General features: G+C 38.4%; 2 protein-coding genes across 3 annotated transcripts; one reads left to right on the top strand and one right to left on the bottom strand.

The window, feature by feature from the left end:
* Window positions 1-18: 18 nt before the first annotated feature.
* LOC138006393 (putative pre-mRNA-splicing factor ATP-dependent RNA helicase PRP1) lies at window positions 19-20,965 on the top strand. 2 transcript variants are annotated; one of them, XM_068852690.1, is made up of 13 exons: window positions 19-223; window positions 862-1,051; window positions 1,370-1,554; window positions 5,321-5,453; window positions 6,613-6,858; window positions 7,004-7,258; window positions 8,420-8,678; window positions 9,747-9,938; window positions 10,693-10,815; window positions 11,884-12,074; window positions 16,385-16,435; window positions 17,633-17,751; window positions 19,078-20,965. In XM_068852690.1, the coding sequence occupies exons 1-13, from the start codon at window positions 144-146 to the stop codon at window positions 19,181-19,183; spliced, it is 2,130 nt and encodes a 709-aa protein (XP_068708791.1). In that variant the 5' UTR covers window positions 19-143; the 3' UTR covers window positions 19,184-20,965. The 2 variants fall into 2 exon arrangements, 1 of the variants encoding a protein (XP_068708791.1); XR_011123892.1 differs by having other exon boundaries at window positions 21-223; window positions 16,315-16,435.
* On the bottom strand, window positions 19,609-24,096 carry LOC138006394 (uroporphyrinogen-III synthase-like). Its single transcript, XM_068852691.1, has 9 exons — window positions 23,939-24,096; window positions 23,422-23,530; window positions 23,253-23,324; window positions 21,610-21,684; window positions 21,356-21,433; window positions 21,160-21,243; window positions 20,249-20,334; window positions 19,868-19,963; window positions 19,609-19,748 (listed from the first exon to the last, which is right to left on the bottom strand). The coding sequence occupies exons 1-9, from the start codon at window positions 24,041-24,043 to the stop codon at window positions 19,623-19,625; spliced, it is 831 nt and encodes a 276-aa protein (XP_068708792.1). The 5' UTR covers window positions 24,044-24,096; the 3' UTR covers window positions 19,609-19,622.
* Window positions 24,097-24,305: the final 209 nt, after the last annotated feature.

The following is a 24,305-nucleotide window of genomic DNA, read 5'->3' as shown; positions in this document are numbered from 1 at the left end:
ACGTCAATAAGATCGCAAGGAATTGTTGGAGAATTGAGCGCGTGTTCTTCTCGTTTCGCCGGCATAATGGCAGATTATTTTTCGCGGTGAAAAGAGCTTTTTTCGGAGGATTTTGTGAGTTGTATTCCTTTTATCAATCCAAGATGTCAAAAAGAAGGCTGGACGTCGATGGGAATTCCTCTGGCCTGCTGAGTACAGCGAAAAGGATTAAAGAAGAGTTGAGGTAACACGTCAAAAATTGCAAATCGGCGATGCAGCAATCATCTCTGATTCTGAAAGAAGAGCTAATATTAACGTGAAACTTACGGTCCGACCTCGATTTTTAATGGATGAGAGTTCTTAAGTTAAGCCAGCATAGGAGTATGTGAAAAGAGAGCTAGTTTTAATAATCACTACCACTGTAAAATGTAAGCTTACAGTCTCTCAGACTCCGTGAAACGAGCAACATTCCTTGAAAGATCAATCCTTTTAGTCTAACCGTAAAAAGAGCAATGCTTTTTTTCGTAAATTTAAGCTCACTTAAACAAAGGTTAGTACTTCCAAAAGTGACAAGCTAGCAGGCACTCCTGTATGTGAATGAGGTACAGCAATCCAATGAAACAACGTGAACTTCCACCGAAAAACTGCCTACTTTCACAACATGAAAACCTTTTTCCTCTCTTTTCTCTCCTAATAATACCACTTTAGATTCCGCTCTTTGGAATGCCAGATGATTTCAACTCTTTAATCCTTCCCCTTTGCAGCAAAAGCATTAAAATTAATATCTAACCTGGGTTTGTGTACACCACCTCTTTTACAGACATGGTATGACTAATAATAATAATTATTATTGTATTATTACTATATTTTCTTTCATCCCAGCAATCCAAGCAACATGCGGGGAAAGATCAACCCTTTCAATGGCAAACTTTTCACAGACCGATATTTTGATATTCTGAGGAAGAGGATTGAGTTACCTGTGTGGGAATACAGGGAGAAGTTTTTGGATAGCATGAAAGAATACCAAGCTTTTGTTCTTGTTGGTGAAACAGGATCTGGGAAAACTACTCAGGTATATAATTTGGATAGAGGTTGTTAACTGTTACAATACACGTAACTCATGATTTGGAGTGGGATCCGATGATGATAGACTACTTTCAAAAATACCACAACAGAGATGTATCCAGGTTTTCTATTGCAATAATTTGGGGGTCCAGCTAATTAATATTCAAGAATTAATATTCAGTCTACATGAATTGTCTCTTAATTGCTGCTACAGTACCCTTTCAGGTTTCTAGATTGCACAAAAATAAAGTCTTATCCTTCCCCCTGCATATGTACTCAACATAAAATGATCAATTTGTTTGAGCTTATAAGTTCATCTTTATAGATTCCTCAGTGGTGTTTGGAAACTCGCGTGGACAAGCGCAAGTGTGTTGCATGTACACAGCCTAGGAGAGTGGCAGCCATGAGTGTTGCTCAGCGTGTAGCTGATGAATTGGATGTGACTATTGGTCAGGAAGTTGGCTACACCATTCGATTTGAAGATTGTACAAGCCCAAGAACAATTCTCAAGTTAGTAGAACAAATCAATCTTGCCTTCAACCCTTCTTGACAATAAAAAATGAATTATGTACAGTACCGTGCAAATGTGAGTTGACAGTCTCGACTCGAAACTCTATCTGCGATCCTCAATGTTTTTCGAGAATCGAGGATCGAGTTTTGAGGTTCGAGTTTTGAGTTTCGAGTTTCAAGACCCTTGAAATTTTTTTTGAGGATCTTGATCAGAAATCTTGAGGTGAGGTGAGACTTCTCAAAAGCAAAACAATAGCGTTAGACAAAAGCTTTTGACACACGGCCGCCTTAAACATTTGCAGACATTCGGTATCAAATTACATGTCTTTTTCACGATCGCTTCCGCTGTATCAGGGCTCAAAATTGCGACCAATATGGTCGCATTTGCGACTAAATTTTTCCCTTTGCGACTAAAATATCTGGAGAAGTCGCAAATTTGCGACTTGTTGTCACCTTCGTTCTTTTGAAACAAAAGGGTTAGCAGTTGCCACTTTGCTGCTACTTTTGCTAAAATAAATAAATAAATGACAAAATTATTTTGTTTCTCGGGGTGAATTTTCTCTGAAGGTAGCGTAATTGTATAGTAATTTAGCTGCGATGTTACGTGCACAGCTCCATTCCTTCGATCATTCGCCATTTTCAGCAGTTTCTTTACACACAAGTACTGCGGGCTCATATTTTTTTGCTAAACCGTTGACAACACAATGCAGTGCGGCGATTTTGCAACTAAAATTTGCGAGATTGCGACCAAATTTTCGTATCTTATCGCAAAATGCTACTGGATTTTTTCGTTAATTTCGAGCCCTGTGTATGCGCGATTTTTTATCACCGCTGATGTTTTCTCGACTTCAGTGTTCATAACTGCCGAATTACCAGGACTCTATTGATAAAGAGCCCTAATCCAAAATACACCAAAATATCTTGGAAACACATTCATAAGGAGTCAAGCCTCCATGCACATAGCGAACGATCTGCGGTAAACAGAAAGCGGCGGCAAAAGTCTTCAACCGAACATACAAAATGCAAACAAACTTGGAATTTTCACCCACCCCCTTACCCCTACTTCCATAAAACCCCCCCCCCCCCCCCCCCCAGGGCCCAAAGTACCATTACAGTCAAGGCTACAGCCTAAGAGTCGTTTCGTCAAGAGCCCAGAATTAATTAATGAAGTCAAGTGTTCTGTCTTTGTTATAATTACACGAAAGTTGTAAAATGTGCCACAGATGACTTGCCAAAAAACTGACAGTAAACATAATATTTATAAACAAAGGGAAGAACCTTCAGTGATCAATGGAAGACACAGCATCGCATCACTTAAATGCATGTTTAATTGTATCACTGAAATGACTATGTAATCCTACCTACCTTACTCAAGTTCCAAATGATGATACGAGAAGTAAAAAGTATTTATCTGTTGTGAGAGCTCCATTGCTGTCACCAAGCAAAAAACCAAGTAAACCTTCAGCAATTAACGCAGGAAAAAGGAGATTCGCACATGTGGCACGTTAAAATTTTTGTACATACAATAGTGTAGACATCACCAAAACAAGTAATATTTAAAAAATCACTTTACAAATAATACTATACCACATTTTACTAGGAAGCCTTTTGAGAGCTGATGGGATGAACATGTTTCCTTTGTCACGTACCTTTCTGCAAGTGCCTTTGCGTACATAAAATGAAAACAGACGAAAGATATAGACATAGCATTTCCATATTAATTTTGGTAATCACATTGTGACCTACTTTCCATGCGCAACCACAGTGTTGGACACTTACTTTCTTACTAATTTGTCCTTTGGGCAACCAGTTTTGTGTTTTTGGTTGCCCGTGGCTTTTTTTCGGTTGCCCACCTTCTAAAGACCAGTTTTCCATTAAAACTCAAAGGAGGCTTGTAAAAATAACACTTTTCTGTAAAATGTGTGTAAAATGGGTTAGGCAGAACAATGCAACTCTTGCTCTGTGTCCATGGTGTTTTGGTAGCCTTCACAGTTTTGCTTTGACAAGCGTATCTTTAGGCGATTTTCCTGTTCTATAAGAGATAAAGGGAGATTCCTTGAATATCTCTCTGAGATTAGGTTGGTCTTGAATTAAATGCCATTTGTCCAATAAAATGTTCCTGAAGCCTTTCAAAGCTGGTTGAAATTGTGCGAAAAAGGTAGAATTTTCATGTGCGCTTGTTCGATATCAAAGAAGTGTCGTAGCGTATTTGGCCGTGCGAAAACTGGGTTCCACTGTTACAAACATTCTTTTCGCTCGGAGGAAGATGGCGCTTACGAATGTGTTGATTCTTCAAATCTATTTTGTGATTTGTACCAATATATTTTAAACAGGGAAATTAAATTATGCCGCAAAGAGATGTAACCTTGCTATTTTTTAATAGTGTTCACGGTGACTACGTTATATTACTAGTTACTTTCTTCGTTGCAAATCAAAACGTTCCGCAAAAAACTAGTCTAACAAAAATTCTGATTGCCTGATCGGGGAAGCCTTAGAGTTGTTTTACTTGCCCACGGATATATTTCGCTTGCCCCGGGCAATCGGGCAAGCATTAGTGTCGAACACTAAACCAGGTGGTAATGCAACAAAAGCCTTTAGCAATATTTAACGTGTGTATGTACAAGTTAAATAGTCATTTATTTGTGGAATTTGCTTAGATGTGGTTCTCTCCAACCATACCACTTTTTTCATCATTTAATCTCCTGCAAGAAAGTAAGGATGGATCACCTTGTGATAAGTTGGCCGCCCGTTCAGGCTAAATTTGGTCGCCAGCACTCACAAATAAGGCGGACTGGGCAACAGTTAGGCAGCAGCCTTGACAGTTGCATTTGTGGCTGAATTCTTTCCCTTTGTGACTATATCTGGAGAAGTTGCAAATTTGCGACTAGTTTTCACTTTCGCTCTTACGAAATAAAAGGGTTAGCAGTTGCCACTTTAATTTACCAGTACTTTTGTTAAAATTAAAACACTAAACTAATTTACCAGAAGTAGGTGCCATAAAGGTAGCAAGAAAGGAGGTAGCACTCTCCTCACCGACTAGGAGGTCACCATGACAACTGAGCCACAGTCTAACCCCAGGCACCTGTCAACAACATATCACTAAGAAAAACTACATGTACGTTGTAGTGTGTGGAATGTACATGTATGCTTACCCTATTGCCCCTTATCACATTATTCACTCCTTCCTTTGTATTCTAGCAAACCCCCTCCCCCTCCTTTCAATTTACCCACCCATTTTGGACATTACAGTACATAGCAGACACAATTCTGTTACAAGAAATTTTTTTCATTGCACAAAGGTACACACCAAGGTCTGAGTATCATCAGGCTGCAGAATGCAAATTTCTGTAGGCGTTTCTCTTATGAGTCCCAGGCTTTGGTAGGATTAATTTTCTTTGTGCACACATGTGCACAGTACACTGAAAGTAAGCTTATTATTTTGATATACTGTACCAACTACTTTAAATGGCGGTTAACCCATATTGACCCCTGACTGAACCACCCTGGCAAGTAACCACCTACTGACGAGTAAAATCTATCAAGTCTCACCTTCAGGGTCAATAGGTTAAAGGGGACATAGTTTCGGATTGGTGGTAGAGGTTCATAACCCATTGACTCCTGAATGCAGCCCCTCCTCCCCCCCCTCTCCCAGGAGTTGTAGTTTGCTACTCAGTGAGGCTAATACATGTACATGTCGGTGAGAACTTAGTGGAATGATTAATAATTTGTAACTCTGAAGTCAAGTGACATGATCTTAATATTGTAGGTACATGACAGATGGTATGTTGTTACGAGAGGCCATGACTGATCCTCTTCTGGACCGTTATGCTGTTATTTTACTTGATGAAGCTCACGAAAGAACTCTTGCTACTGACATCCTGATGGGTCTACTAAAAGAGGTACTTAAACAGTAAAATTTATTGTGGCCACTAGGTCTATCAAATCTTTGCAGAGATGTATCCAAGTTTTCAAATTTGGGGGTCCTGTTGACTCCTTGAAAAATTTGGGGGGTCCAGCTAATTAATATTCAAGAATATTTAATGTTCGATCTATTTCATCTTAATTGCTGCTGCAGTACCCTTTCAGATTTCTAAATTTCACAAAAAATTAAGTCTTATTCCTCCCCTTGAAAATGTACTTAAAATAAAATGATAATTTTCTTCGAAACTGTTATGCCCATTGATTCATTGATCAAAATCGAGATGTATGGGCTGTCAAAGCTCCATCGATCACATCTGAAAACGTTTCAAGGAATCTATATGCTGTAGGAACTGTTGGCTCCAGTTGATAAATGATCTACATGTAGATCTCCACAGCCAAAAAAAATAGAGCTGAATCTCAATTTTCCGTTAAACAGCATCATTTATTTTAACAACATTTGCGGTTTAATTTAGGAGCAAAAGAGTAAACAAATACCATAAACACATGTGTATGAGCTGCATCTTTTTGCCGAAATATTGGGCTCAGAAAATACCATGCTTTTCAGGAGAACTCACGAGGCAAATGGCTGACTGCTTTGTTGCCCTCTATTACTTGCATGGTGTTTTTGTCCATGGAGTTGTTTGACTCTCGTTTAGCAACACTTTTGTCTCCAATTGATGGCTTCCTTCCTTATAAATGTTACGTGATATACATTTACATGCACAGCTGATATCCTAGGTGTTGTTTAAATACTGATCGTGGAAACATGACTCTAATACCCCATTCACACCAACAAGACATGTTTAATATTAAACTGGGTTTAACAAAATAAAACTCAGTCACAGAAAAATGTACATTTAGGACTGGCTTTTCCATGAGATTCAGGTTTGTTTCAACACATGCTTTGACCTGTGCTAAATTTGTAGTTGACAAAAATCAGTAAACATGATTTTAAAAGAAAACACTTTGAAACTGTGTTTAAACATGTTTAAGGTTTGGTGTGAATCGGGTATAAGGTCCATACTTCCTTCTGAAAATGACTGCGTGGTCACTAAGCAAATGTTTTTTTGTGGGTCAAAATTAAGTATGGGTTATCTTTTTCTTTGTCTGATGAAATAATTAATTTTTTGTCTCTAGGTTGTTCGTCAAAGACGCGATCTTAAGATTATCATTATGAGTGCCACATTAGATGCTGGAAAGTTTCAAGAGTACTTTGACAATGCTCCGCTCATGACCATACCTGGCCGGACACACCCTGTGGAGATATTCTACACACCTGAACCAGAGCGGGACTACTTGGAAGCAGCCATTAGAACTGTGGTTCAGATACACATGTGTGAGGAGGTGGAGGGTGATGTCTTGCTCTTTCTCACCGGGCAGGAGGTATAATATTACTTTTTCTTGTTTTGATAGAATATTCTGCAGGCAGTACAGCTTAGAATATCATGCCAATTTTCTGTCCTTTGTGAATGATAAAAATTATTACTGAGGAGATCACCTTTCTTTTCAACCAACAATGTTCTTTCAGGAAATCGAGGAAGCTTGTAAAAGGCTGAAGAAGGAAATTGATAACTTAGGTCCAGAAATTGGAGAGCTGCGTTGCATCCCCTTGTATTCCACTCTTCCTCCTGCTCAGCAACAGCGTATCTTTGATCCGGCCCCACCCAAGAGACCCAATGGGGCCATTGGTCGCAAATGTGTTGTTTCAACTAACATAGCTGAGACATCCCTCACTATTGATGGTGTTGTCTTTGTAATTGATCCTGGATTTTCCAAACAAAAGGTTTGTTATTTTGTATTGTTAACCCTTTGACTCCTGCAAGGGTCACTGAGACTTACAGATTTTACTCTTTCTAACGCGAGACGATTTTACTCATCAATGGGGAACCCCACAGGAGTGAAAAGGTCAACAGCATCTAGGTTCACTAAAAAACTATTTTCCCGTTAAACTTGTAAGTGCTTGATCGGGGTGGTCATTTGGTGGTAAACCACTTTGTGGTACTTTTTCCCCATGAAATGAATTTAAAACAAAAGGTTTTTCATTTTTATTTACGGAGATTTCAGGATTCTGGCACTTTTCTTATCTATGAAAAGAATAAAACCTTCACGGATTTGAGTAAGCATTAACATTGCTAAAATAATTTGCTTGTGTGACTGCCTTCATTACCCCAGATTTTATGAATAACATGAGAAACACTCACACAGAACATGAGCCTTGGATCAGTAAAGTTTAGTTCATGATTGAGAAAAAGAATAATTTTGGCAGTGATTTCTAATTTCCTGTTTTTCGATGTGTTGCTACGTCAAAGGTGGCAATCTAAGACCAAGTACATGTTTTTGAAGCAGTGGTCCAGCAGTCCAGTACTTGGTAGCTGTCTGATTTGCTAACTACATTTGAAGCGTGAGAATAGGTCATTCACTAAAGGTCTTTTCCATGACGACAGATAAGATACATTGCATGCAGCTGTATAGAATGCAAAGGATTCTGTTCAACTACACTAATTCGTACTCCAGGATACAGAAATTGTATTCTTAGACCCCCAAATTTCAAAATTTCCTGCAAGGCTGTTGCCTAACAGGAGCCCGGTAGCCTGGGGCTCCCAAAGAATAGCTCTGGGCGCCTTAATTTTTTACAGCAACACCTTTCACTTCATATGTTGAGCTCCTAAGTTCTCAGCGTTTATCTCTGAGGGCCCCTTTAAAATTTTCTTAGGCAGCAGCCTTGTTCCTGGGGTGTCAATGGGTTGACCAGTTAATAACTATGTCCCCACCATTAATTAATTGAAAGTTAAGTTGTGTTTTGTTTTCTTCATAATTTTGATTTTTCCAAGTAAATTCTTAACAATTCGTATTTAAAGAATACAGGATGGCAACAGTTCATTCAAGCATTTACCCTGTTGTGAACCCTTGATTGTTTTTCTCAATTTTGCTACCTGGTTTTTAGGTTTACAATCCTCGAATCCGTGTGGAGTCTCTGCTAGTGTCTGCCATCTCAAAAGCCAGTTCACAGCAGAGAGCAGGTCGTGCTGGCCGTACTCGCCCTGGCAAATGTTTCAGGCTCTATACAGAGAAAGCTTACCAGACTGAAATGCAAGACAACACTTACCCCGAGATTCTACGGTCTAATCTTGGTACAGTTGTGTTGCAGCTCAAGAAGCTGGGTATTGATGATTTGGTGCATTTTGATTTCATGGATCCTCCTGGTACGTTCAATTGTTAAAATGTTACAGGGCTCGAAATTGCAACCAATACAGTCGCATTTGTGACTGAATTTTATTTTCCTCTGCGACTTAAATACTTGGGAGACTTGTTTTCACCATCACCCTTTCGAAATAAAAGGTTAAAGCAGTTGTCACTTTGCAGTTACTTTTGCTAAAATAGATAAAATTATGAAAATCCATTTCTTTCGCCCCATGAATTTTCTTTTAATCTGAAGATATGGGGCACAAGGGGCCTTCACTTAATTGGAGCATGCCCTGTTGTGATTGTTCCTCACTGAGCTTTTTTTTTTGCCTTTAATAATTATTTCAACATTTTCTTATTACCTTTATCATTGTTTTGTATAGACCAATCTTTTTGTCTACTCAGTGAGAGGTTAATAAATATAATTAAATATAAAATTAAGCTACCGTACAAAGTTGCAGTACTGTGCAAAAAGAATGCAAACGAATTGCTTATTGTTCTCTCAAAATTTCGCCGAAATTTCGGGTGAAGAAGTGTGATTTTTCGGCGGAATTTTCAAAGAAATTTTGCTGAGCCACACGAAAATTCAAACGTAGGACGAAAATTCACCAATTTAACAACAAAATTTTGGTTGGAGTTCGTACATACTGAACCGAAAATTCGCAAATCTAACAAAGAAATTTCGTTGGAGTGCATACGTACTGAAACGAAAATGCGTAAATCTAACAACAAAATTTCATTGGAGTTCGTACGTACTGAAACGAAAATTCAAGAACTTTAGTAATTGAAATATCGTTATCCTAAGGCCGTTGGCAAAACCTGGCCCGGACCAAAAATGAGTAAACCGGACTGAAAATGACCGGACCGAAAATGAGTAAAACAAGTTGTTTTAAATCTGGACATTTCATCAATATCTATATAATAAACAGAACATTACATGGCCGCTTGGGGATACAAATTTTATCTCCTCGTGATGAAAGGATCTCTCACAAGTGAGCGATACTTTCAGCACAATACTTTCGGTTCGTATCCCTGCGCAGCCATGTAGTATCCTCTATATTTCACATTGTTTTTTTTTTTCTGTTTAGCACCGGAGACGTTGATGAGAGCTCTTGAATTGTTGAACTACCTTGGTGCATTGGATGACAATGGTGACCTCACGGCCCTTGGATCCATGATGGCTGAGTTTCCTCTGGATCCTCAGCTTGCTAAGATGGTGATTGCCAGTTGTGAGCATAACTGCTCCAATGAAATTCTTTCCATTACAGCCATGTTGTCAGGTAATTATTTTAATACATGTAGCATTAGTTTGGTCTAAGCAGCTGTTTGAATGAATATTTTTAAAAGGTGAAAAGGTTAAGTTGCAGAGTGAAATCTTGAATTGGCCATTCGGAGGCAAAGGGTTGATTAGTGTGAGTAGTTCCGTCAGATGTGATGCTAGAATCAAATGAAGTGAACTGCATGGCTTTGCATCCTGCATGTACCTCTGTCAGTACTGTATTACTGGAATTTTAAGTCACAGCTACACCAGTGAGATTCAATCCAAAGAAGGTGTTGAAGTCGCCATTTAGCTTTAACGATTGTTGATCAGTACTTGCTCAGCAGCAGACATACAGTTGTATACCCTTTGAAATCACTGCTTTGACTGGACACATGCAAATTTGAGCAGACTATTTGGCATGACAATGGTCCCAGGACTCAATCTTTGGGTATACATGAAATGCTTATTGCACTTCAATTCTAGCAGGTTAACTTAACAGTCTGTTTTTCTGTCTTGCATGACTATAATCTGAATTAATATTGATCTTGCAATATCTAATTTTGGTCCAACAATATGTGATGACTGAACATGATGAGTTACCGGCAGCCCCTTCTCTTTCCCAACCACACTGACATGCACCTATGTACTGTAACTACTGAGCAGTTCTGAAGTTATCTAACTGTGTAAATGCAGGCAAATCTCTGTTGGATTTTTTTTAGAAGTACTGTAGCAATCTACTTACATCAGCGTATAATTATTACTATCATTTGTAGTCCCTCAAGTGTTCCTGAGGCCAAATGAAGCAAAGAAAGCTGCTGATGAAGCAAAGATGAAATTTGCTCACATTGATGGGGATCACCTGACATTGCTCAATGTTTATCATGCTTACAAACAAAGTGAGTCTCAGCACCTTAGTCCTTCCGACTTATGTCCATGTATATTGCAGTTTTTGTATGTAAGACTATTAATACTGTACTGCATGATATAATTTACTTCAATTAAATGATTCAACCAGACCAATTATGAAAGTCATCTGTTTGACATGGCGTTTCATAGTGACAACTTTAAATCATGTGATATAATGCTCTTAGTACATTAATTTTGAAGAAATGGTACTCCTTGCTTGCCATCAAATAAATAAAATATTATTAATGGTGGGACATACACTGTAGTTTTTGACTGCTTAACCCACTTACACCTCAAATGCCTCAACACGCCCTCAGTTGACGAGTAAAAATGTCTGGTTAGCAGGGTTCTCAATAAGTTTTGGAGTAGACGGCTTAAATATAAAAGTAGGCGGCGGGAGAAGCGCTTTGTCATTGTTTATAGCAAGTTTATGACCGAAAAGTAGACGGCTCTAAATTTAAAGTAGCCGGTTTTTTAGCCGGCTGCCGGCACTTAATGAGAACCCTGGGTTAGACAGAGTAAAATCTGGTAAGTCTCACTCCCAAGGGTCCATGGGTTAAGTAAATCACTCAATATGTCCATCATTCATAATGCATCTATTTCACAAAATCACAGGGTTTTCTCCAGATTTAAGTATGTGGTTGTGAGTCAAACCATACAAAGAAATGTTACACATGTAAATAGAACACACTTGATAAAAAAGGACTACTGTGAAGTTAAAGGAATTCAAGAAATGACTATTTGAAGGGGTACATAGCAACAGTTTGGTAGTTAAGAGCCACAGCCCTTAACATGATAATTATTCATCTTTACAATGCATCCATGGTTGTCAAAAAATTGATCAGAAAAAAGGGCTACAGCTGTAACTTGGCCAACTTTACTTGCCTAAATGTTGTCTTCTTGTGCAGCAGTATCTTTCTTCCAACCTTGCGTGACCTGGGATTTATGTATATGTACATATGGAATGTCACAGAGATTGGCTCGCTTCTGTCCAGTCAACGTCTTTTTAGTGTTTGGATTTGCAAGCATTTGTTGTAAATCTCTTTTTTTTCTTGTAGGCCATGAGGATGTGCAGTGGTGTTATGACAATTTTATTCAGAACCGATCTCTGAAGTCTGCAGATAATGTAAGAGATCAACTCACCAGAATCATGGACAGGTTTAACCTGGCACGCCGTAGCACAGACTTCAATAGTCGTGATTACTACGTTAACATCAGGAAGGCACTGGTGGCTGGATTTTTCATGCAGGTACTGTCACATCTTGCAGGTCTTGCTGAAAGTGGCTTCAGTGTTCAAAACAATACAGTCATTATTTCTCCAAACATTTTCGGCTAGAATGCTCTTCTCTTTTATTCCATTGAATGATACTGAATGCCACAGTCATGACAGTCATTTGACCTGCCTTTTCATTTTACTTCAAAGATCTCTCATTATTTTGACCATGCTATAAATTTCTGCCCAATCCGAAAACATAGGTGATCATAAAATTTCTAACTTCCTTAAGTACTGTGCTTGGAGAATTCTCTTAAAACTATGCAATTGTTTTATGTTTTGAAGTGCTCCTATGATTTTTCCTTCAGATTTTGATATCTGTGACCCTATTTGGTAAAAGGGGGATTAAGGTGAATTTAGAAAACAACGTTTTAACGCGTTTAATCGCGTTCGTCGAAACGCGTGGAAACGCATTTTTTGTGCGTTTAAACAGATTTTTAACGCGTTTAAACAAACGGCTCTGTTGCGCTTCAATTACTGCATTTCGTATGCTGAAAAGTACGCTAATTTAGTTGTATTTGAATGAATAAATTACCTGTTCTATAATATGAAATGCGGAGATTAGAGTGCACGTCTTCCAACCCACTGTGTCAGTGATCAATTCATCAGCAAACTTACCTTTTGCCTTTCCTTTTTACATTGCAGTAAGAATCACATTCCGTCTATAATAATTTACTATCCTTTTTTCTGTGAGCGCCTCATGCGCACCGACTTTAGCCCACTTGCAGTGCACGAATCTCGTGCTATCAACAACGGCAACCAGACAATTAGCACACGCAGGAAAGAAGATTCGGTTTTCGAGTCTTCCTAAGAATGGAGCAAGCCGTCGCATTTGAGCCTACGGATTCTGCAGACAAGAGCCAACGATATTGCTCAAAGAAACGCGAACCACTGAACGACGCTTCAAAAATGTTTCCATTAGTGCATCAGGTTTCACCAAGAGGCTGGTCAATCATTTGTCTCAAGCTTGTTTTAATATTTTTAAACTCTTTAAAATTTTCACATTCTCCTCCTTCGTGTTTTCCTCTTCGGAATTTTTGGCGACAAAAAGAGCACGTCGCCAGAATGAAGCAGAATCGAAGTGATGACGCCGCTAGCCTTCGGGATGTGTCATATGTTATCACTCGAGTAGACTGGTCACGATGTCGTGACGCTCGCCCCGCAACAACTGAAAAATCAGGTTTTCGCCCCATAGCGACGAAAAAATTGGATTGTTTGTACCATTATTGATAATGCCTCGAAAATAGAAATTACAGAAAACAGGCTGTCAACATTTAACCACCTTCAGAAGGACGTAATTCAAAGAATGAGCGAATCACATAAACATTTCATCGAAATGTGACAAAGTAAACATCGCATTGACTTGACCAAATACTTCTGGGTTGTGCAATTCTCTCCATTGTTATCGTGGGGAAACAGAAACCTAAATATCCAGTTGCGAGAGAAGTAGGGAGCGATTCAGTGAAACTGGGAACGTTTTTAGATTCGCGAACATTTGGTAGTATCGCAAGTATTTACCGGTTTTTCTGATCAGCGAATTGATTTTTTCGGAACTTCCTTGGTGTTCACGAACAGGCTTTCCATCGGATAGTCTTAATTTATTTGTTACGGATTCTTTCAGTTGTCGCTATAATAATATAATTATTGTGGGACTGTGGGAGAAGTAGCGAACGATTTAACGAAAGCAAGAGCCGTTTTTCGCTATCTTTATGACCGGTACCTTCCGGTGTGATTAATGGCTCGAAGTTTAAGCTTTGGCCGAAGACGCTGAATATATCTGCTCTCGTTCGCTCATGAAATAGGTTTCCTCTGCCAAATGCAAATTACCCGCGAATGTTTCGGGAAGGTTGGATGGGTTCAGAGAAGTATGATCCATTTCTTTCAGAGCTTTGCTTTTTTTGTTATTTCAGAGGTTTAATTGAAAGCGCTATCATATTGTTGCAAGTTATCGTGCTCGTGTCTTGGCGCTTCACTATCTGCCTATTCAACCCCTTTTCATTATCGCAAATCATAAACAAACAGGAAATTAAACAAACTGATGTCTCCTTTTGACAAATACTAAATGACCAAAAAGTCTAAAATTTCGGAAGGTTGCGTGACTGATCGCGACAAATATGTGGATCAGTTTATTTCTTTTGAGCGGTAAACAGCGAGTCGTCGATCAATTTCTTTTCTAATGGCTTGAACGTAACTCTTAAATGCAGCTTTAGTTGAGCCCTGTCATGATGGTACGAGTTGTTTTATCTTCGTTCGGTTACTTGGGCCTTGGTCGTCGCCGGGGTCGTCGCTCAGAGTCGGAGGACAGCCGCCATGTCAACTGCCTTGATCAAACATGAATCAAGGAAAAATGGTAGTAAGTTTTGCATGTGAAGAATGCCTCAGCTGGTAACCCCAATGCAGAATTTTATTTGATTGATTTATAAGTGTTTGCGACTCTACTAAGACCAACATGAACAGCATTCAACAATCAACGTTCTGTTGTACATTTCTAAAACAGGATCGCACATGACAAGAGAAACCTACTGACGACCCTCGCTAATCACAGGGTACACATCAAAGCAAACTTGTGCTTAACACCATCTTGAAAATTCATTTGTACATTCCTCACTTCATTTGAAACAAATTTCTATTGTTTATGCTCATGATTTACCGTTAGAGTCGCTAAGTGAGTGTTTTGTTTTTTCCTCAGAGAACGCCGCCAATTTAGGCATGTTTAGGTTGGACTAATTCGCATTTCTTCTCTTTTCCGAGTACTTGCAGCGACTAAAACAATCAAGATTTCGATGGTTTGTCGAGCTGCACTGTTTAAATAAATCACAGTTAACCCCAGATGACACCCAATAATAATATTATAGCAAGCAGCCATTTAATTATGCGCTCACTTGAGGTAAATTAACAGCGTTTAAACGCGTCGTTTGTGTAAAGCTTTTCCGACATGAAATCTTACGCACGCGTTTTTTTCGCGTTTAAACGTTGTTTAAATGCGTTTAAACGGTGTTTTAACGCGTTTGCGTTTAAAACGATAGAAAACACGTTTTTTTGTTATTCACCTTAATCCCCCTTGTCCTAAATAAGGTCACATCTTATGTTTGCTTAACACCCCAATTGGCAAAATTTTAAACTTCAATTTTAATCCAAAGGCTGTTTACTTTGGGTGTAAGCTTTGGATTTCGTGGTCCCCCATTGCTCACATTCAAAACTGAACCTCAGATGGTGGATCTAGTGAAAAAATGACATCACATATTCACTAGCTTGAAATTTCAGCTTGTAAATGCAGCCTGTTAAATATGCAAAACATGAGGTTTTGAGTCTGAAATCCTGAAGCTCCTGTGCTGCATATTTATTCAGCCGCATACACATGTATTGCATTCCTAAACTAGTGCGTCTTTGATTTCATTTTGTCCTTGATCCAACTCTGCCAAGATTTTGAAGTTAGTAATGGCAGACCATTAAATAGGCTATAAAGTCATGGCTTAAAACTTGGGTCGCTTACATGTAGTGTTCAGTTAAATAGTTTTGAAACCCAAAGAAAAAGAAAAGTTTATCAATTTTTGTTGTCATAGGAGCACTTACTTTGTTTTAAATTTGTGTGTTGACTTCTCAGTGATACAACAACTATTCAAGGGTCTTGGGGCTGGTTTTATTATAGAATAAATGGTAGTTAAGCCTACAGTCAGGGGAACATAAATTTCTTGCTTTCTGCAGCTATTTATCTCTGGTGATTGCCTTTAATCAGAAACATGTTATTGATTCACCAGTGCACACTTTATACATCTACATTTTGGGTGGACTCCTATAACTTTAAGGGTATCTCCATTCCAACCAAAAAAAAACTTTAAACCACAGGAACTAATTTTAAAATTCAAATTTGTTTGAAACTTTTTCAAAGAAAGCATTTGAAATTTCAGAATTGCACATTTTTGTTTTCAAATTTCCCATGTGCTGCTATCTTACACTGTAAATTACTAACTGTGACATGTTATGGTTGCCTTACTGTTACTGTGCAAAACTCTGTAAGTCACGAATATTTAAGAAGGGGGAATTTTATTTCTTAAGGCATTTTTTGGCAAAAATTTCAAGTAAGTTTGCTTACAAACGTTACATATGTTTCCATCATTGTAACCCTTTTACCCCTAAGGAATTGAGGTTCCCTAAGTTCCAGACATGACCTATTTGGGCATTGTTCCCCTGACTGATATAGTAATTTCATTTGAAGTACCTCAGATACTGATCATAAAATCTGTGAACCCCACCCTGCTCTCCCACTTAACTGTTCTGCCGAGCAGGTAGCTCATCTGGAAAGGTCTGGACACTATCTCACAGTCAAGGATAATCAGGTGAGTTAGAGTGTTTACAGAAACAATGTGAGAACTTCTTTCGAACAACCGTAGTAGTTAAGGTTTACCCCTTTTAGCCTGCCCCAATGTCAACACATTAAATTTTGCATGGCTAAGGGTCACTTATCTTAAAGGCCTCTATTCACCCAGAAATAAAAACAGCTTTTTGTTTTTGTTTTGAAATGACGTCTTGTCCAAACACATGATCAACCTCGTTCCCAGTGTCTTTGATCTCCCCACCCCAGAGGGGGCAGGGGAAGAGAGACCCTGGCTCAGGTTGGTCACGTGTCTCCCAAAAAGCGGGCAGCCAAGTTGTCAATATTTGACTTTCCTGAGTTCATTGTAGAATGTGAAAAAATAATAGATTTTCCATACCCCGTAGGCAAAACAGCGAGCACATCTCTACCAATATAAACTGCTTCCAACTACTTTACTTGTTTTAGCTTTAGATTTACATTCCAATAGCTGCTCCCCGAAATCAAACATTGAAGATTGCAGGAAAACATTGACCAAATGCAAAAATGGCCTCAACCAAATTATTAATTGGCATGACTGGCCTCATTGACACATGTAAGATTGAAATAATTTTGGCTGTTAAATCGGGGCTAGTCAGACGAGTTTTCACAAAGACAAAAGAATACAAATTTAATTTACTTGTGACCATTTTTGGATTTGGTCTATGGCAGCTGATCTACCCAAGCTTCAGCCAACACTTTAAGCTTAGTTTTGGCTGTGACAAATACCAGCAGCAAAAATATTCTGAAAAGCGAGTGGAGATTGTGGGTCTTTAAATAGAGACAATTTACAACAGGAATACCTGGGCAACATCAATGCCCTTGGATAAAAAAAGACCAGTTCTTGTTGACATCTGTGGCTTAAAAACACTTTGCTTTTGAGCTCCCTAATAAGAAGTCTATGCATTTGGCTGTACTAAAATTTAAAAAATGGTCATGACAGCATTCATTTGCAAGTGACCTATTTGTGTAAAATAATTATAATTATGTCCTCTCTCAGTCATGCCTTACATGTAGTAATATTTTTTTATAAAAGTGAGGCTAAAAAATAGTTATAGTTATTTTTTCCATTATGTTGTAACTTTTGTGATAACAATTTTAATTGAAAATATGTTCACTGTTAAAAGAGGGTTGTGACACTAGGGTTAAGTTAAAGTGTGAGAGAATGTTTTTTGCTATTCAGGTTGTACAGCTACACCCATCAACCTGCTTGGACCACAAGCCAGAATGGGTGTTGTACAATGAGTTTGTCTTGACCACAAAGAATTACATTCGGACCTGCACCGACATCAAGGCCGATTGGTAAGGTCCAAATCCTTGGTTGGGATTCTCTTGCTATTTATAATAATTATTTATTCAGTATGCTGTCAGTGTGGCTTATTTAGCATGATTGCTTGAGTGCTACACTGTTAATCTGTTGTGTGACTTTGGCAAGATATTGGTCTGTCAAATGCTTCTGCAAGGTTAAGGCTAATCCCAAAACTTGTACCATTTATAACCATGGTATTGAACTTAGAGCTATACAGGGCTGTCAATAAGGTGATAAAGAATAGTATGCGGCTGACAAGTGCAAGAGGAGAAGGCACCTTGGGGGGTCTGCATTGTAACTTTCACTGAACCCACCTAAGAAAAGCCTGCCATTCAGAAATAAGATGCATTATGTTTTTACCAAAGAAATGAATATGCTGGTCAGACATGTTTGGTACCTAAGGCCCAAGGATGGGTGTTCGATCGAAAAATCCAGATTTAGATCTTAAATCTGGATCTTCGGATTACCAATTGAACACTAAAATGTGAAAACAGATCTTGTTGCTGATTGTCAGTGCCTGTGTGACCGGAAAATCAATTCTTATTTTTCTTTGGATTTCAAATCTTTGTTAACTAAACACTAAGCAACCAAAGTTTTAGGCCTTGATTTCAAAAAGTCACCTGTTTATTTTAACTGGAATTTTCCTATTTAATGGTCCGCCGTTAAAATCTTGAGAAAGCTGGATTGAGGAGAAAATGACATCAAAGGCTCACTAGTTTAAGAATGCAATGCATGTGCACACCGCAGAATTAATATGCAATACAGGAGTTTTTCGCTTTCAGGCTTTTAAACTCAGGTTTTGCTTATATAAAAGCTGCATTCACACACTAAAATTTTAAGCTAGTGAGCCTTTGACATCACTTTTACTTGGATCCAACCCTCTGAGGTCCAATCGGTCAGTTTTGAACGTGAGTAATGGTAGACCATGAAAGTCAGAGCTCAAAATTTTGCCAGTCAGGTGTTAAGCAAACACACTTTCAAACTCTGAAGAAAAAAAGGAAGTGATTGTCACAGGGGTACTTTAATTAAGCATTAATTTTGGACATGACTCTAATGGCTGAAGAAGTCTGGTAATGACTAATCCTATGATTTTATGAGATTCACCTAAAATGGTTGGAAAAGTATTCAAACTAGACTGGTTCTTGTTAACCCATTGACTCCCAGGGGTTCCCCATTGACAAGTAAAATCGTCTGGTGTTAGACTGAGTAAAATACTGTTTCAGTGACTTTATTCATGAAAATTAATTACAACTCATCTGTAGCTCATTTAGCTTTTTATTTTCTTTGTGAGCAACATTGAGTTTTTGTCTTTTGGGCAGGTTGGTGAAGTTAGCTCCACAGTACTACGACATGAGAAACTTTCCCATGTGTGAGGCCAAGCGGGTACTGGAGAGGATCATTGACAGGTTGCAGAAAAGCAGATAAGCATACAGATGTCATGGAACTGGTGCAAACAAGTGTTCAAAGGAAAGCAGCTGTATAGTCTTGCTTTCTCAAATTGACCTACAGACTTTTCTGACTGTTAAAAGAGTTTCAGTGCAGCAATAACTCTTGTTGGATAATGTCTCTTATCTACCTTTGTATGCGCATTGTACAGCAGATACATTGTACATGTATGTAAAACTTTAGTCCTGTGTATGTACAATGTAAGCATATTTGTCAAGACTGTTACTCTATGTGAAGGATGATAGTAAGTTTAATTAATTTTGCACCAACAGATTTGACATGCAGCAAAGATAAGATTGGAAATTGGAATTGTTAGGAGTTACATGTATTCTGTACAAGTTGTCATCCCAGGTACTTCAGTACATAGAGCAGCTTGTTGAGTCATGTGCACTCGTGTTTCCTTTTCTGTGTCAAAATCTTATTCTTGCATGCTTAGTGCAATACACTGAGCTAAAGCTTGGGGGTTTGGTTGATCTGCGACTGCTCTCACAGTCCATTCCTTCTTCTTCATTGCTTCTGCTGTTGTCTTGCCAATCGCCACAAGCTGTGAAGTAATAATATTACAGTACCAGTTTAACGTTTAGCTCATTAGACATTCAGGGAACAGTGTCTGGCAAGAAGGTGTGGGAGGTGTAGAACTGTAAAGAGAAAAACATACGGTACCTTTACCCTGTTCCACCACTCGGTAATAGAGGAAAGAATGTCTGCGGTAAAGTTAACTCCAGATGGACTAAAAAAGACAGCATATGAAGGAGTGCCCTAGGAAATTGCAGGAAGTTGCAATAAAATTGATATGGATTAGCTTTTCTTGGCTTTTTCTTTGTGGAGAAAAACTTCAGCAGAAACATTTATTGATTAACTCACACAACACAATTGCTCATAAACAAAAAATAAACACCATAGAGTCACAGTAACATTGTGATCTTGTAGTGTATTAGTCTTTAATTAATTCAGTGTCTCTTTCATGTTACTGTTACAGTACTTTTTTTAAAATAGTTTTCCCCAAGGAAAGGCAAAAAATAAAATAAATAATGACATTTCTACCTGAACTTTGATCAAATCTTCCAAAGACTGCTTTATGTTAAGATCTGCACACGTGCTATAAACTTGAACACTATCAAGAGGTATCCCTGCAAAAACATGAGACAGGTTAGGAAAAAGCTTTGCGTCTTCGCTGTCTGCATGAGTGGTTTCCCTTTGGACTGAAATGATAAGGAGCTTACTAATTCAGATCATGAAAATTCTGATCAAGACACTTGGCATTAATAAGATGTGAATAGCAGGAATGTTCATCATGCTTAGATAAAGCTGATTGCTTACTCTGCCTCTAATCAGCTTGATTTTGTTTTCTTGGAAATGCTTTATTCCCCAATTGGGTTACATTTTTTTATGGACAAGGAATGAAAAAGAAGAGGAATGTGAAGAACATTTTGCATCTCTACGGCTTAAGGAGCAGGTGACAACAAGACCACAAAATGTTGTCTGTTTCATTTCATTTCCATTCCTTGTGTTGTACAGTATGAGGAGTACGACAAACAAGGATTGGGAAAAACACTTGTAAGTTAAAGCCTCTTAAAAATATTAGGTAGTGGTTAGAGCAGTAGGCTTTGACTCGTGTGTTAATCTTAACCCTTTCCCTGTAGTAATAGTTGTATTCTAACCTCAGACAAATATCCAAAGTTATTTTCCTGCTTATGTTACCTTTAATTAAGGTGTATGAATGCATGCAACTTGAAAAATAAAAATAAAAATGCACTTGAGTATTGTGTTGTGATAGCCTTTTAATACTGAGATCACCATAGTTGTGGGGTGGCATTACATTATTTGGACTTGCTGGGCTCCCCATCCCCTTTTGAGGCTAAGCTTTTAAGCCTCACTTGTCTCACTCCCAGGGGTCAATCAATATAGGTCAAGGGATTAGGCACCTTAAAACGTGTTGAAGAGGAGCTGTTTACCTGCTTTTTCCATCTCAGTTGGGATTGTCTCCCTTCTCATGTTACCACAAGGAAAGAGAAGTGGGTTGCCTGCTGGCTTAACAGCTGAAGAAGGAATAAACATACAGAAAGCACACCTTTATCAATTAATGAGCAGCCATTAAAAAGGCAACAAGATGGTGGTACAATGGAGCAAGCAATTCAGACGTATTCTTACACTGCAAAATGATTGGAACCAGAGCCTCTGCACTCCCAGCTTCCTGTCCAGTACTTTGTAACCCCAGTTTTTCAGTGGCTAGAGGAAAATTGATAAATCTCATTCATTTCTTTGAAGTTCAGACTTCTAGCAGTCCCTCAAGAGTTTGTTAGACACCCAGCATCATCCAAGTGAGCTAAATAGGGTGTCTTTACTTGTTCTGGAGGGACTGTAAAATAATATGCTAACAATATATAGCAATGTTAAAAAAATACCTGCTTTCGCAGAGGCTTTCCCAACCACAAAAATTGCTCTTTGTTGCCACACATTTGCAATGCTATTTTTCCAGACTGAAAAAAAAAAAATTCTCTCATTATCAATACATACATGCATGGTATATTTACTGCGGAAAACACGCTAAGCTTGTGTTAGGTAGCACCTGTGCTCTACAGCTAAAATGCTACTCATTTTTCACAAATTGGAATTACAGAAAAAAAATCCTAAGCATAAAAATTGAACAATGAAGTCCTTACAACACTGCATGTTATTCATCACCAAATCATGTCACAGGCAAGAGCCCACAATCTTAACACAATTCAACCCCAGTACTAATGCATGGTTAAAAGCTATTTAGAGCTCAAGCATAATGACCTGTGGCCTGCTGTCTCTGCCTTGCCTGATCACCATGGTTAGCCACCAACTATACAATATTAGTATCACCCAACTAGTGGACTAATGCAAATCCTGCATTTTGATTGGCTACGCTACAAGATGACTATTAGTAATAGTCCTTGAGTATCGAAAAGCGTAATGCTTTCTTTTGTTTTATCCGGGCCAAATAAATATTTCTTCAACTTGCATTCGCTAACTTTGTTATTGCCTTTTCTGTCCAACTAGTTGGCTTCACCTCATGGGCTATTGACCTGTAGTCCTTGCGGGCTACGGGTCGAACATTGTTAAAATAGTCAACCATGTCACACCCCACAACATGGTTGAAATTATAATAAACAATTTACTTAAAATTAAATAGGTTATTTAGGGTAGTGGTCCACTGAAACATCTTAAAGAGCTAGATTAATAAGAGCAAAACAAATAAAATTATACTGGTTCCATCAACAATAATTATAAGCCCACTCATTTCCCCACCCCACCCTGGCCATTTGTCTGCCCTTTTTCAACTTTTGCTCCCCCAGGGTGGGACATTTGGGGAACCTGGTGGTAGGCCACTGTCATAAACATTGCTGTCATTTGGACTTCAAAATTAATTCAAAGTTTGTTGCTTATTTTAAATTTTCTGTTTGACTCTAGCATGAAAAACGAAATTAAAATAAGTTAATTTAACACCATTGACTCCTGGGGGTTCCCCATTGATGAGTAAGATCGTCTGGCGTTAGACAGACTCAGTAAAATACTAAGTATGGCTGGTTTATGGGTGAAAGGGTTAATTAATAACATTGTTTCTGAGAAGCCTGGAACCAACTCCCAATCCCCAGGCCAACTTATGTGAAAACATTTCCACTGTTGCTACTGCTGATGTCTCCACATGCATTGAAGTGAAAGACTTACAGTACATGGGTTCTTGCTTTAGAGATAAAGATGGGAAGGTTTATTGAAAATGTTTTCGCTGCTTAGACAAATTTTGCCAGGAGTATCTGAATTTTGAAGCACATTTGCTTCACCTTATGTTTTATTCAATGACATTAAAATTAATATATTTTTTATGGGTTTCACTGCTATCTGAGACACCTGCCTGGAATTTTTACATATGTGGTAGTGCTACTGTGGAATGTCTGCATCATTAATTACTGAAAAAGGCAATTGGCCAGGTGGGCTTGGAATTCATGGAGCTATCATAATGAAGGTAAATATAGTCAAAAAACTCAAGTGGAATGTGGCTGTCGAGCACATATTTTCTCACCTTCCTTCGATATAAACTCATTCACAGAGCACTCTATAGCCTCTACAGCTCGTTGACTTGTAAGCACCATACCTAAATTGTAAAACATGTAGACATCTTCCAGATGATGTTATTAGTAATAATCAGAAATTATGTTTGTACGAAGGTTCAAAATGTGGTCATGCTTTACCTCCGTATTTACATGGTTCTTGAAGTTTTTGGGCAAGTTCGTGCAGGTTATTAAACTTGAATGACAGTACAGGGATGGAGATAGGTTTCATTCCATTACCCAACAGAACCTAACAACAACAAATCTTTTAGGAAAATCGATTGATCACTTCAGTTTGGTTGGTATGTTCTTCTTTAGCAACTTTTTAAAATAATCATTTTACTTGATTATTGCCATTTGGTAGCATAGACCTGATATGAGAAAAAGGAATGACTTGCAATTGGAGGATACAGAGAAAAGGGTTGCCACATTAAGCTTAAATTTAAATAACAAAAAAATGTTTGCAATCCTGAAAAAATATCTAATTTTAGATCTAAGGTGGTTTGCAACCAATCCCGACAGACATAAAACAATGATGTAATGTACAATAATTGAACACTAGACGAACAAAAGGATTGTTTTTTCATCCACCAACATGGCGGCGTTAACGTAACATGAAAACGACCTAATTCGGAATGCAAACTTGTAGTTGTACAACCTTGTGATAATCATCCTCTTGAGGAATAGGACTAGGAGATCGAAATAAAACAACTAGGGTCATTTTAAGACAATTGTCACGTTCTAGAATATCCCTAATTCGCATTTGACCGAAGAAAGTTGTGTTCCGGCCGCCACATTGGTGTTGAGCCCCCTTAGGAGGTCACACAACATTCAGATGACACTTGCGTGACTTTGCCCGGTCATAAATTTGGTTTTATCAACGGAGTTGATAATGTAAATTGGCCACCGTACAGAGATTCTAAAAGGTGACGTTTCGAGCGTTAGCCCTTCGCTCTGACGAAGGGCTAACGCTCGAAACGTCAGCTTTTAGAATCTCTGTACGGTGGTCAATTTACATTATCAAC

The sequence above is a fragment of the Montipora foliosa genome, chromosome 6 (genome assembly GCF_036669935.1).
Source record: "Montipora foliosa isolate CH-2021 chromosome 6, ASM3666993v2, whole genome shotgun sequence".
Lineage (NCBI taxonomy): Eukaryota > Metazoa > Cnidaria > Anthozoa > Scleractinia > Acroporidae > Montipora > Montipora foliosa.
This window is presented reverse-complemented; position numbering and strand designations above follow the sequence as displayed.

Coding starts and splice junctions, on each gene's coding strand:
- LOC138006393 (XM_068852690.1), top strand. CDS start 144: ATGTCAAAAAGAAGGCTGGACGTCGATGGGAATTCCTCTGGCCTGCTG. Junction 224..861: donor AGGATTAAAGAAGAGTTGAG/GTAACACGTCAA, acceptor CTTTCATCCCAG/CAATCCAAGCAACATGCGGG. Junction 5,454..6,612: donor TGATGGGTCTACTAAAAGAG/GTACTTAAACAG, acceptor TTTTGTCTCTAG/GTTGTTCGTCAAAGACGCGA.
- LOC138006394 (XM_068852691.1), bottom strand. CDS start 24,043: ATGCGAATTAGGGATATTCTAGAACGTGACAATTGTCTTAAAATGACC. Junction 23,531..23,938: donor AAGAGGATGATTATCACAAG/GTTGTACAACTA, acceptor TGTTGTTGTTAG/GTTCTGTTGGGTAATGGAAT. Junction 21,434..21,609: donor GAAAGCCTCTGCGAAAGCAG/GTATTTTTTTAA, acceptor ATTTTCCTCTAG/CCACTGAAAAACTGGGGTTA.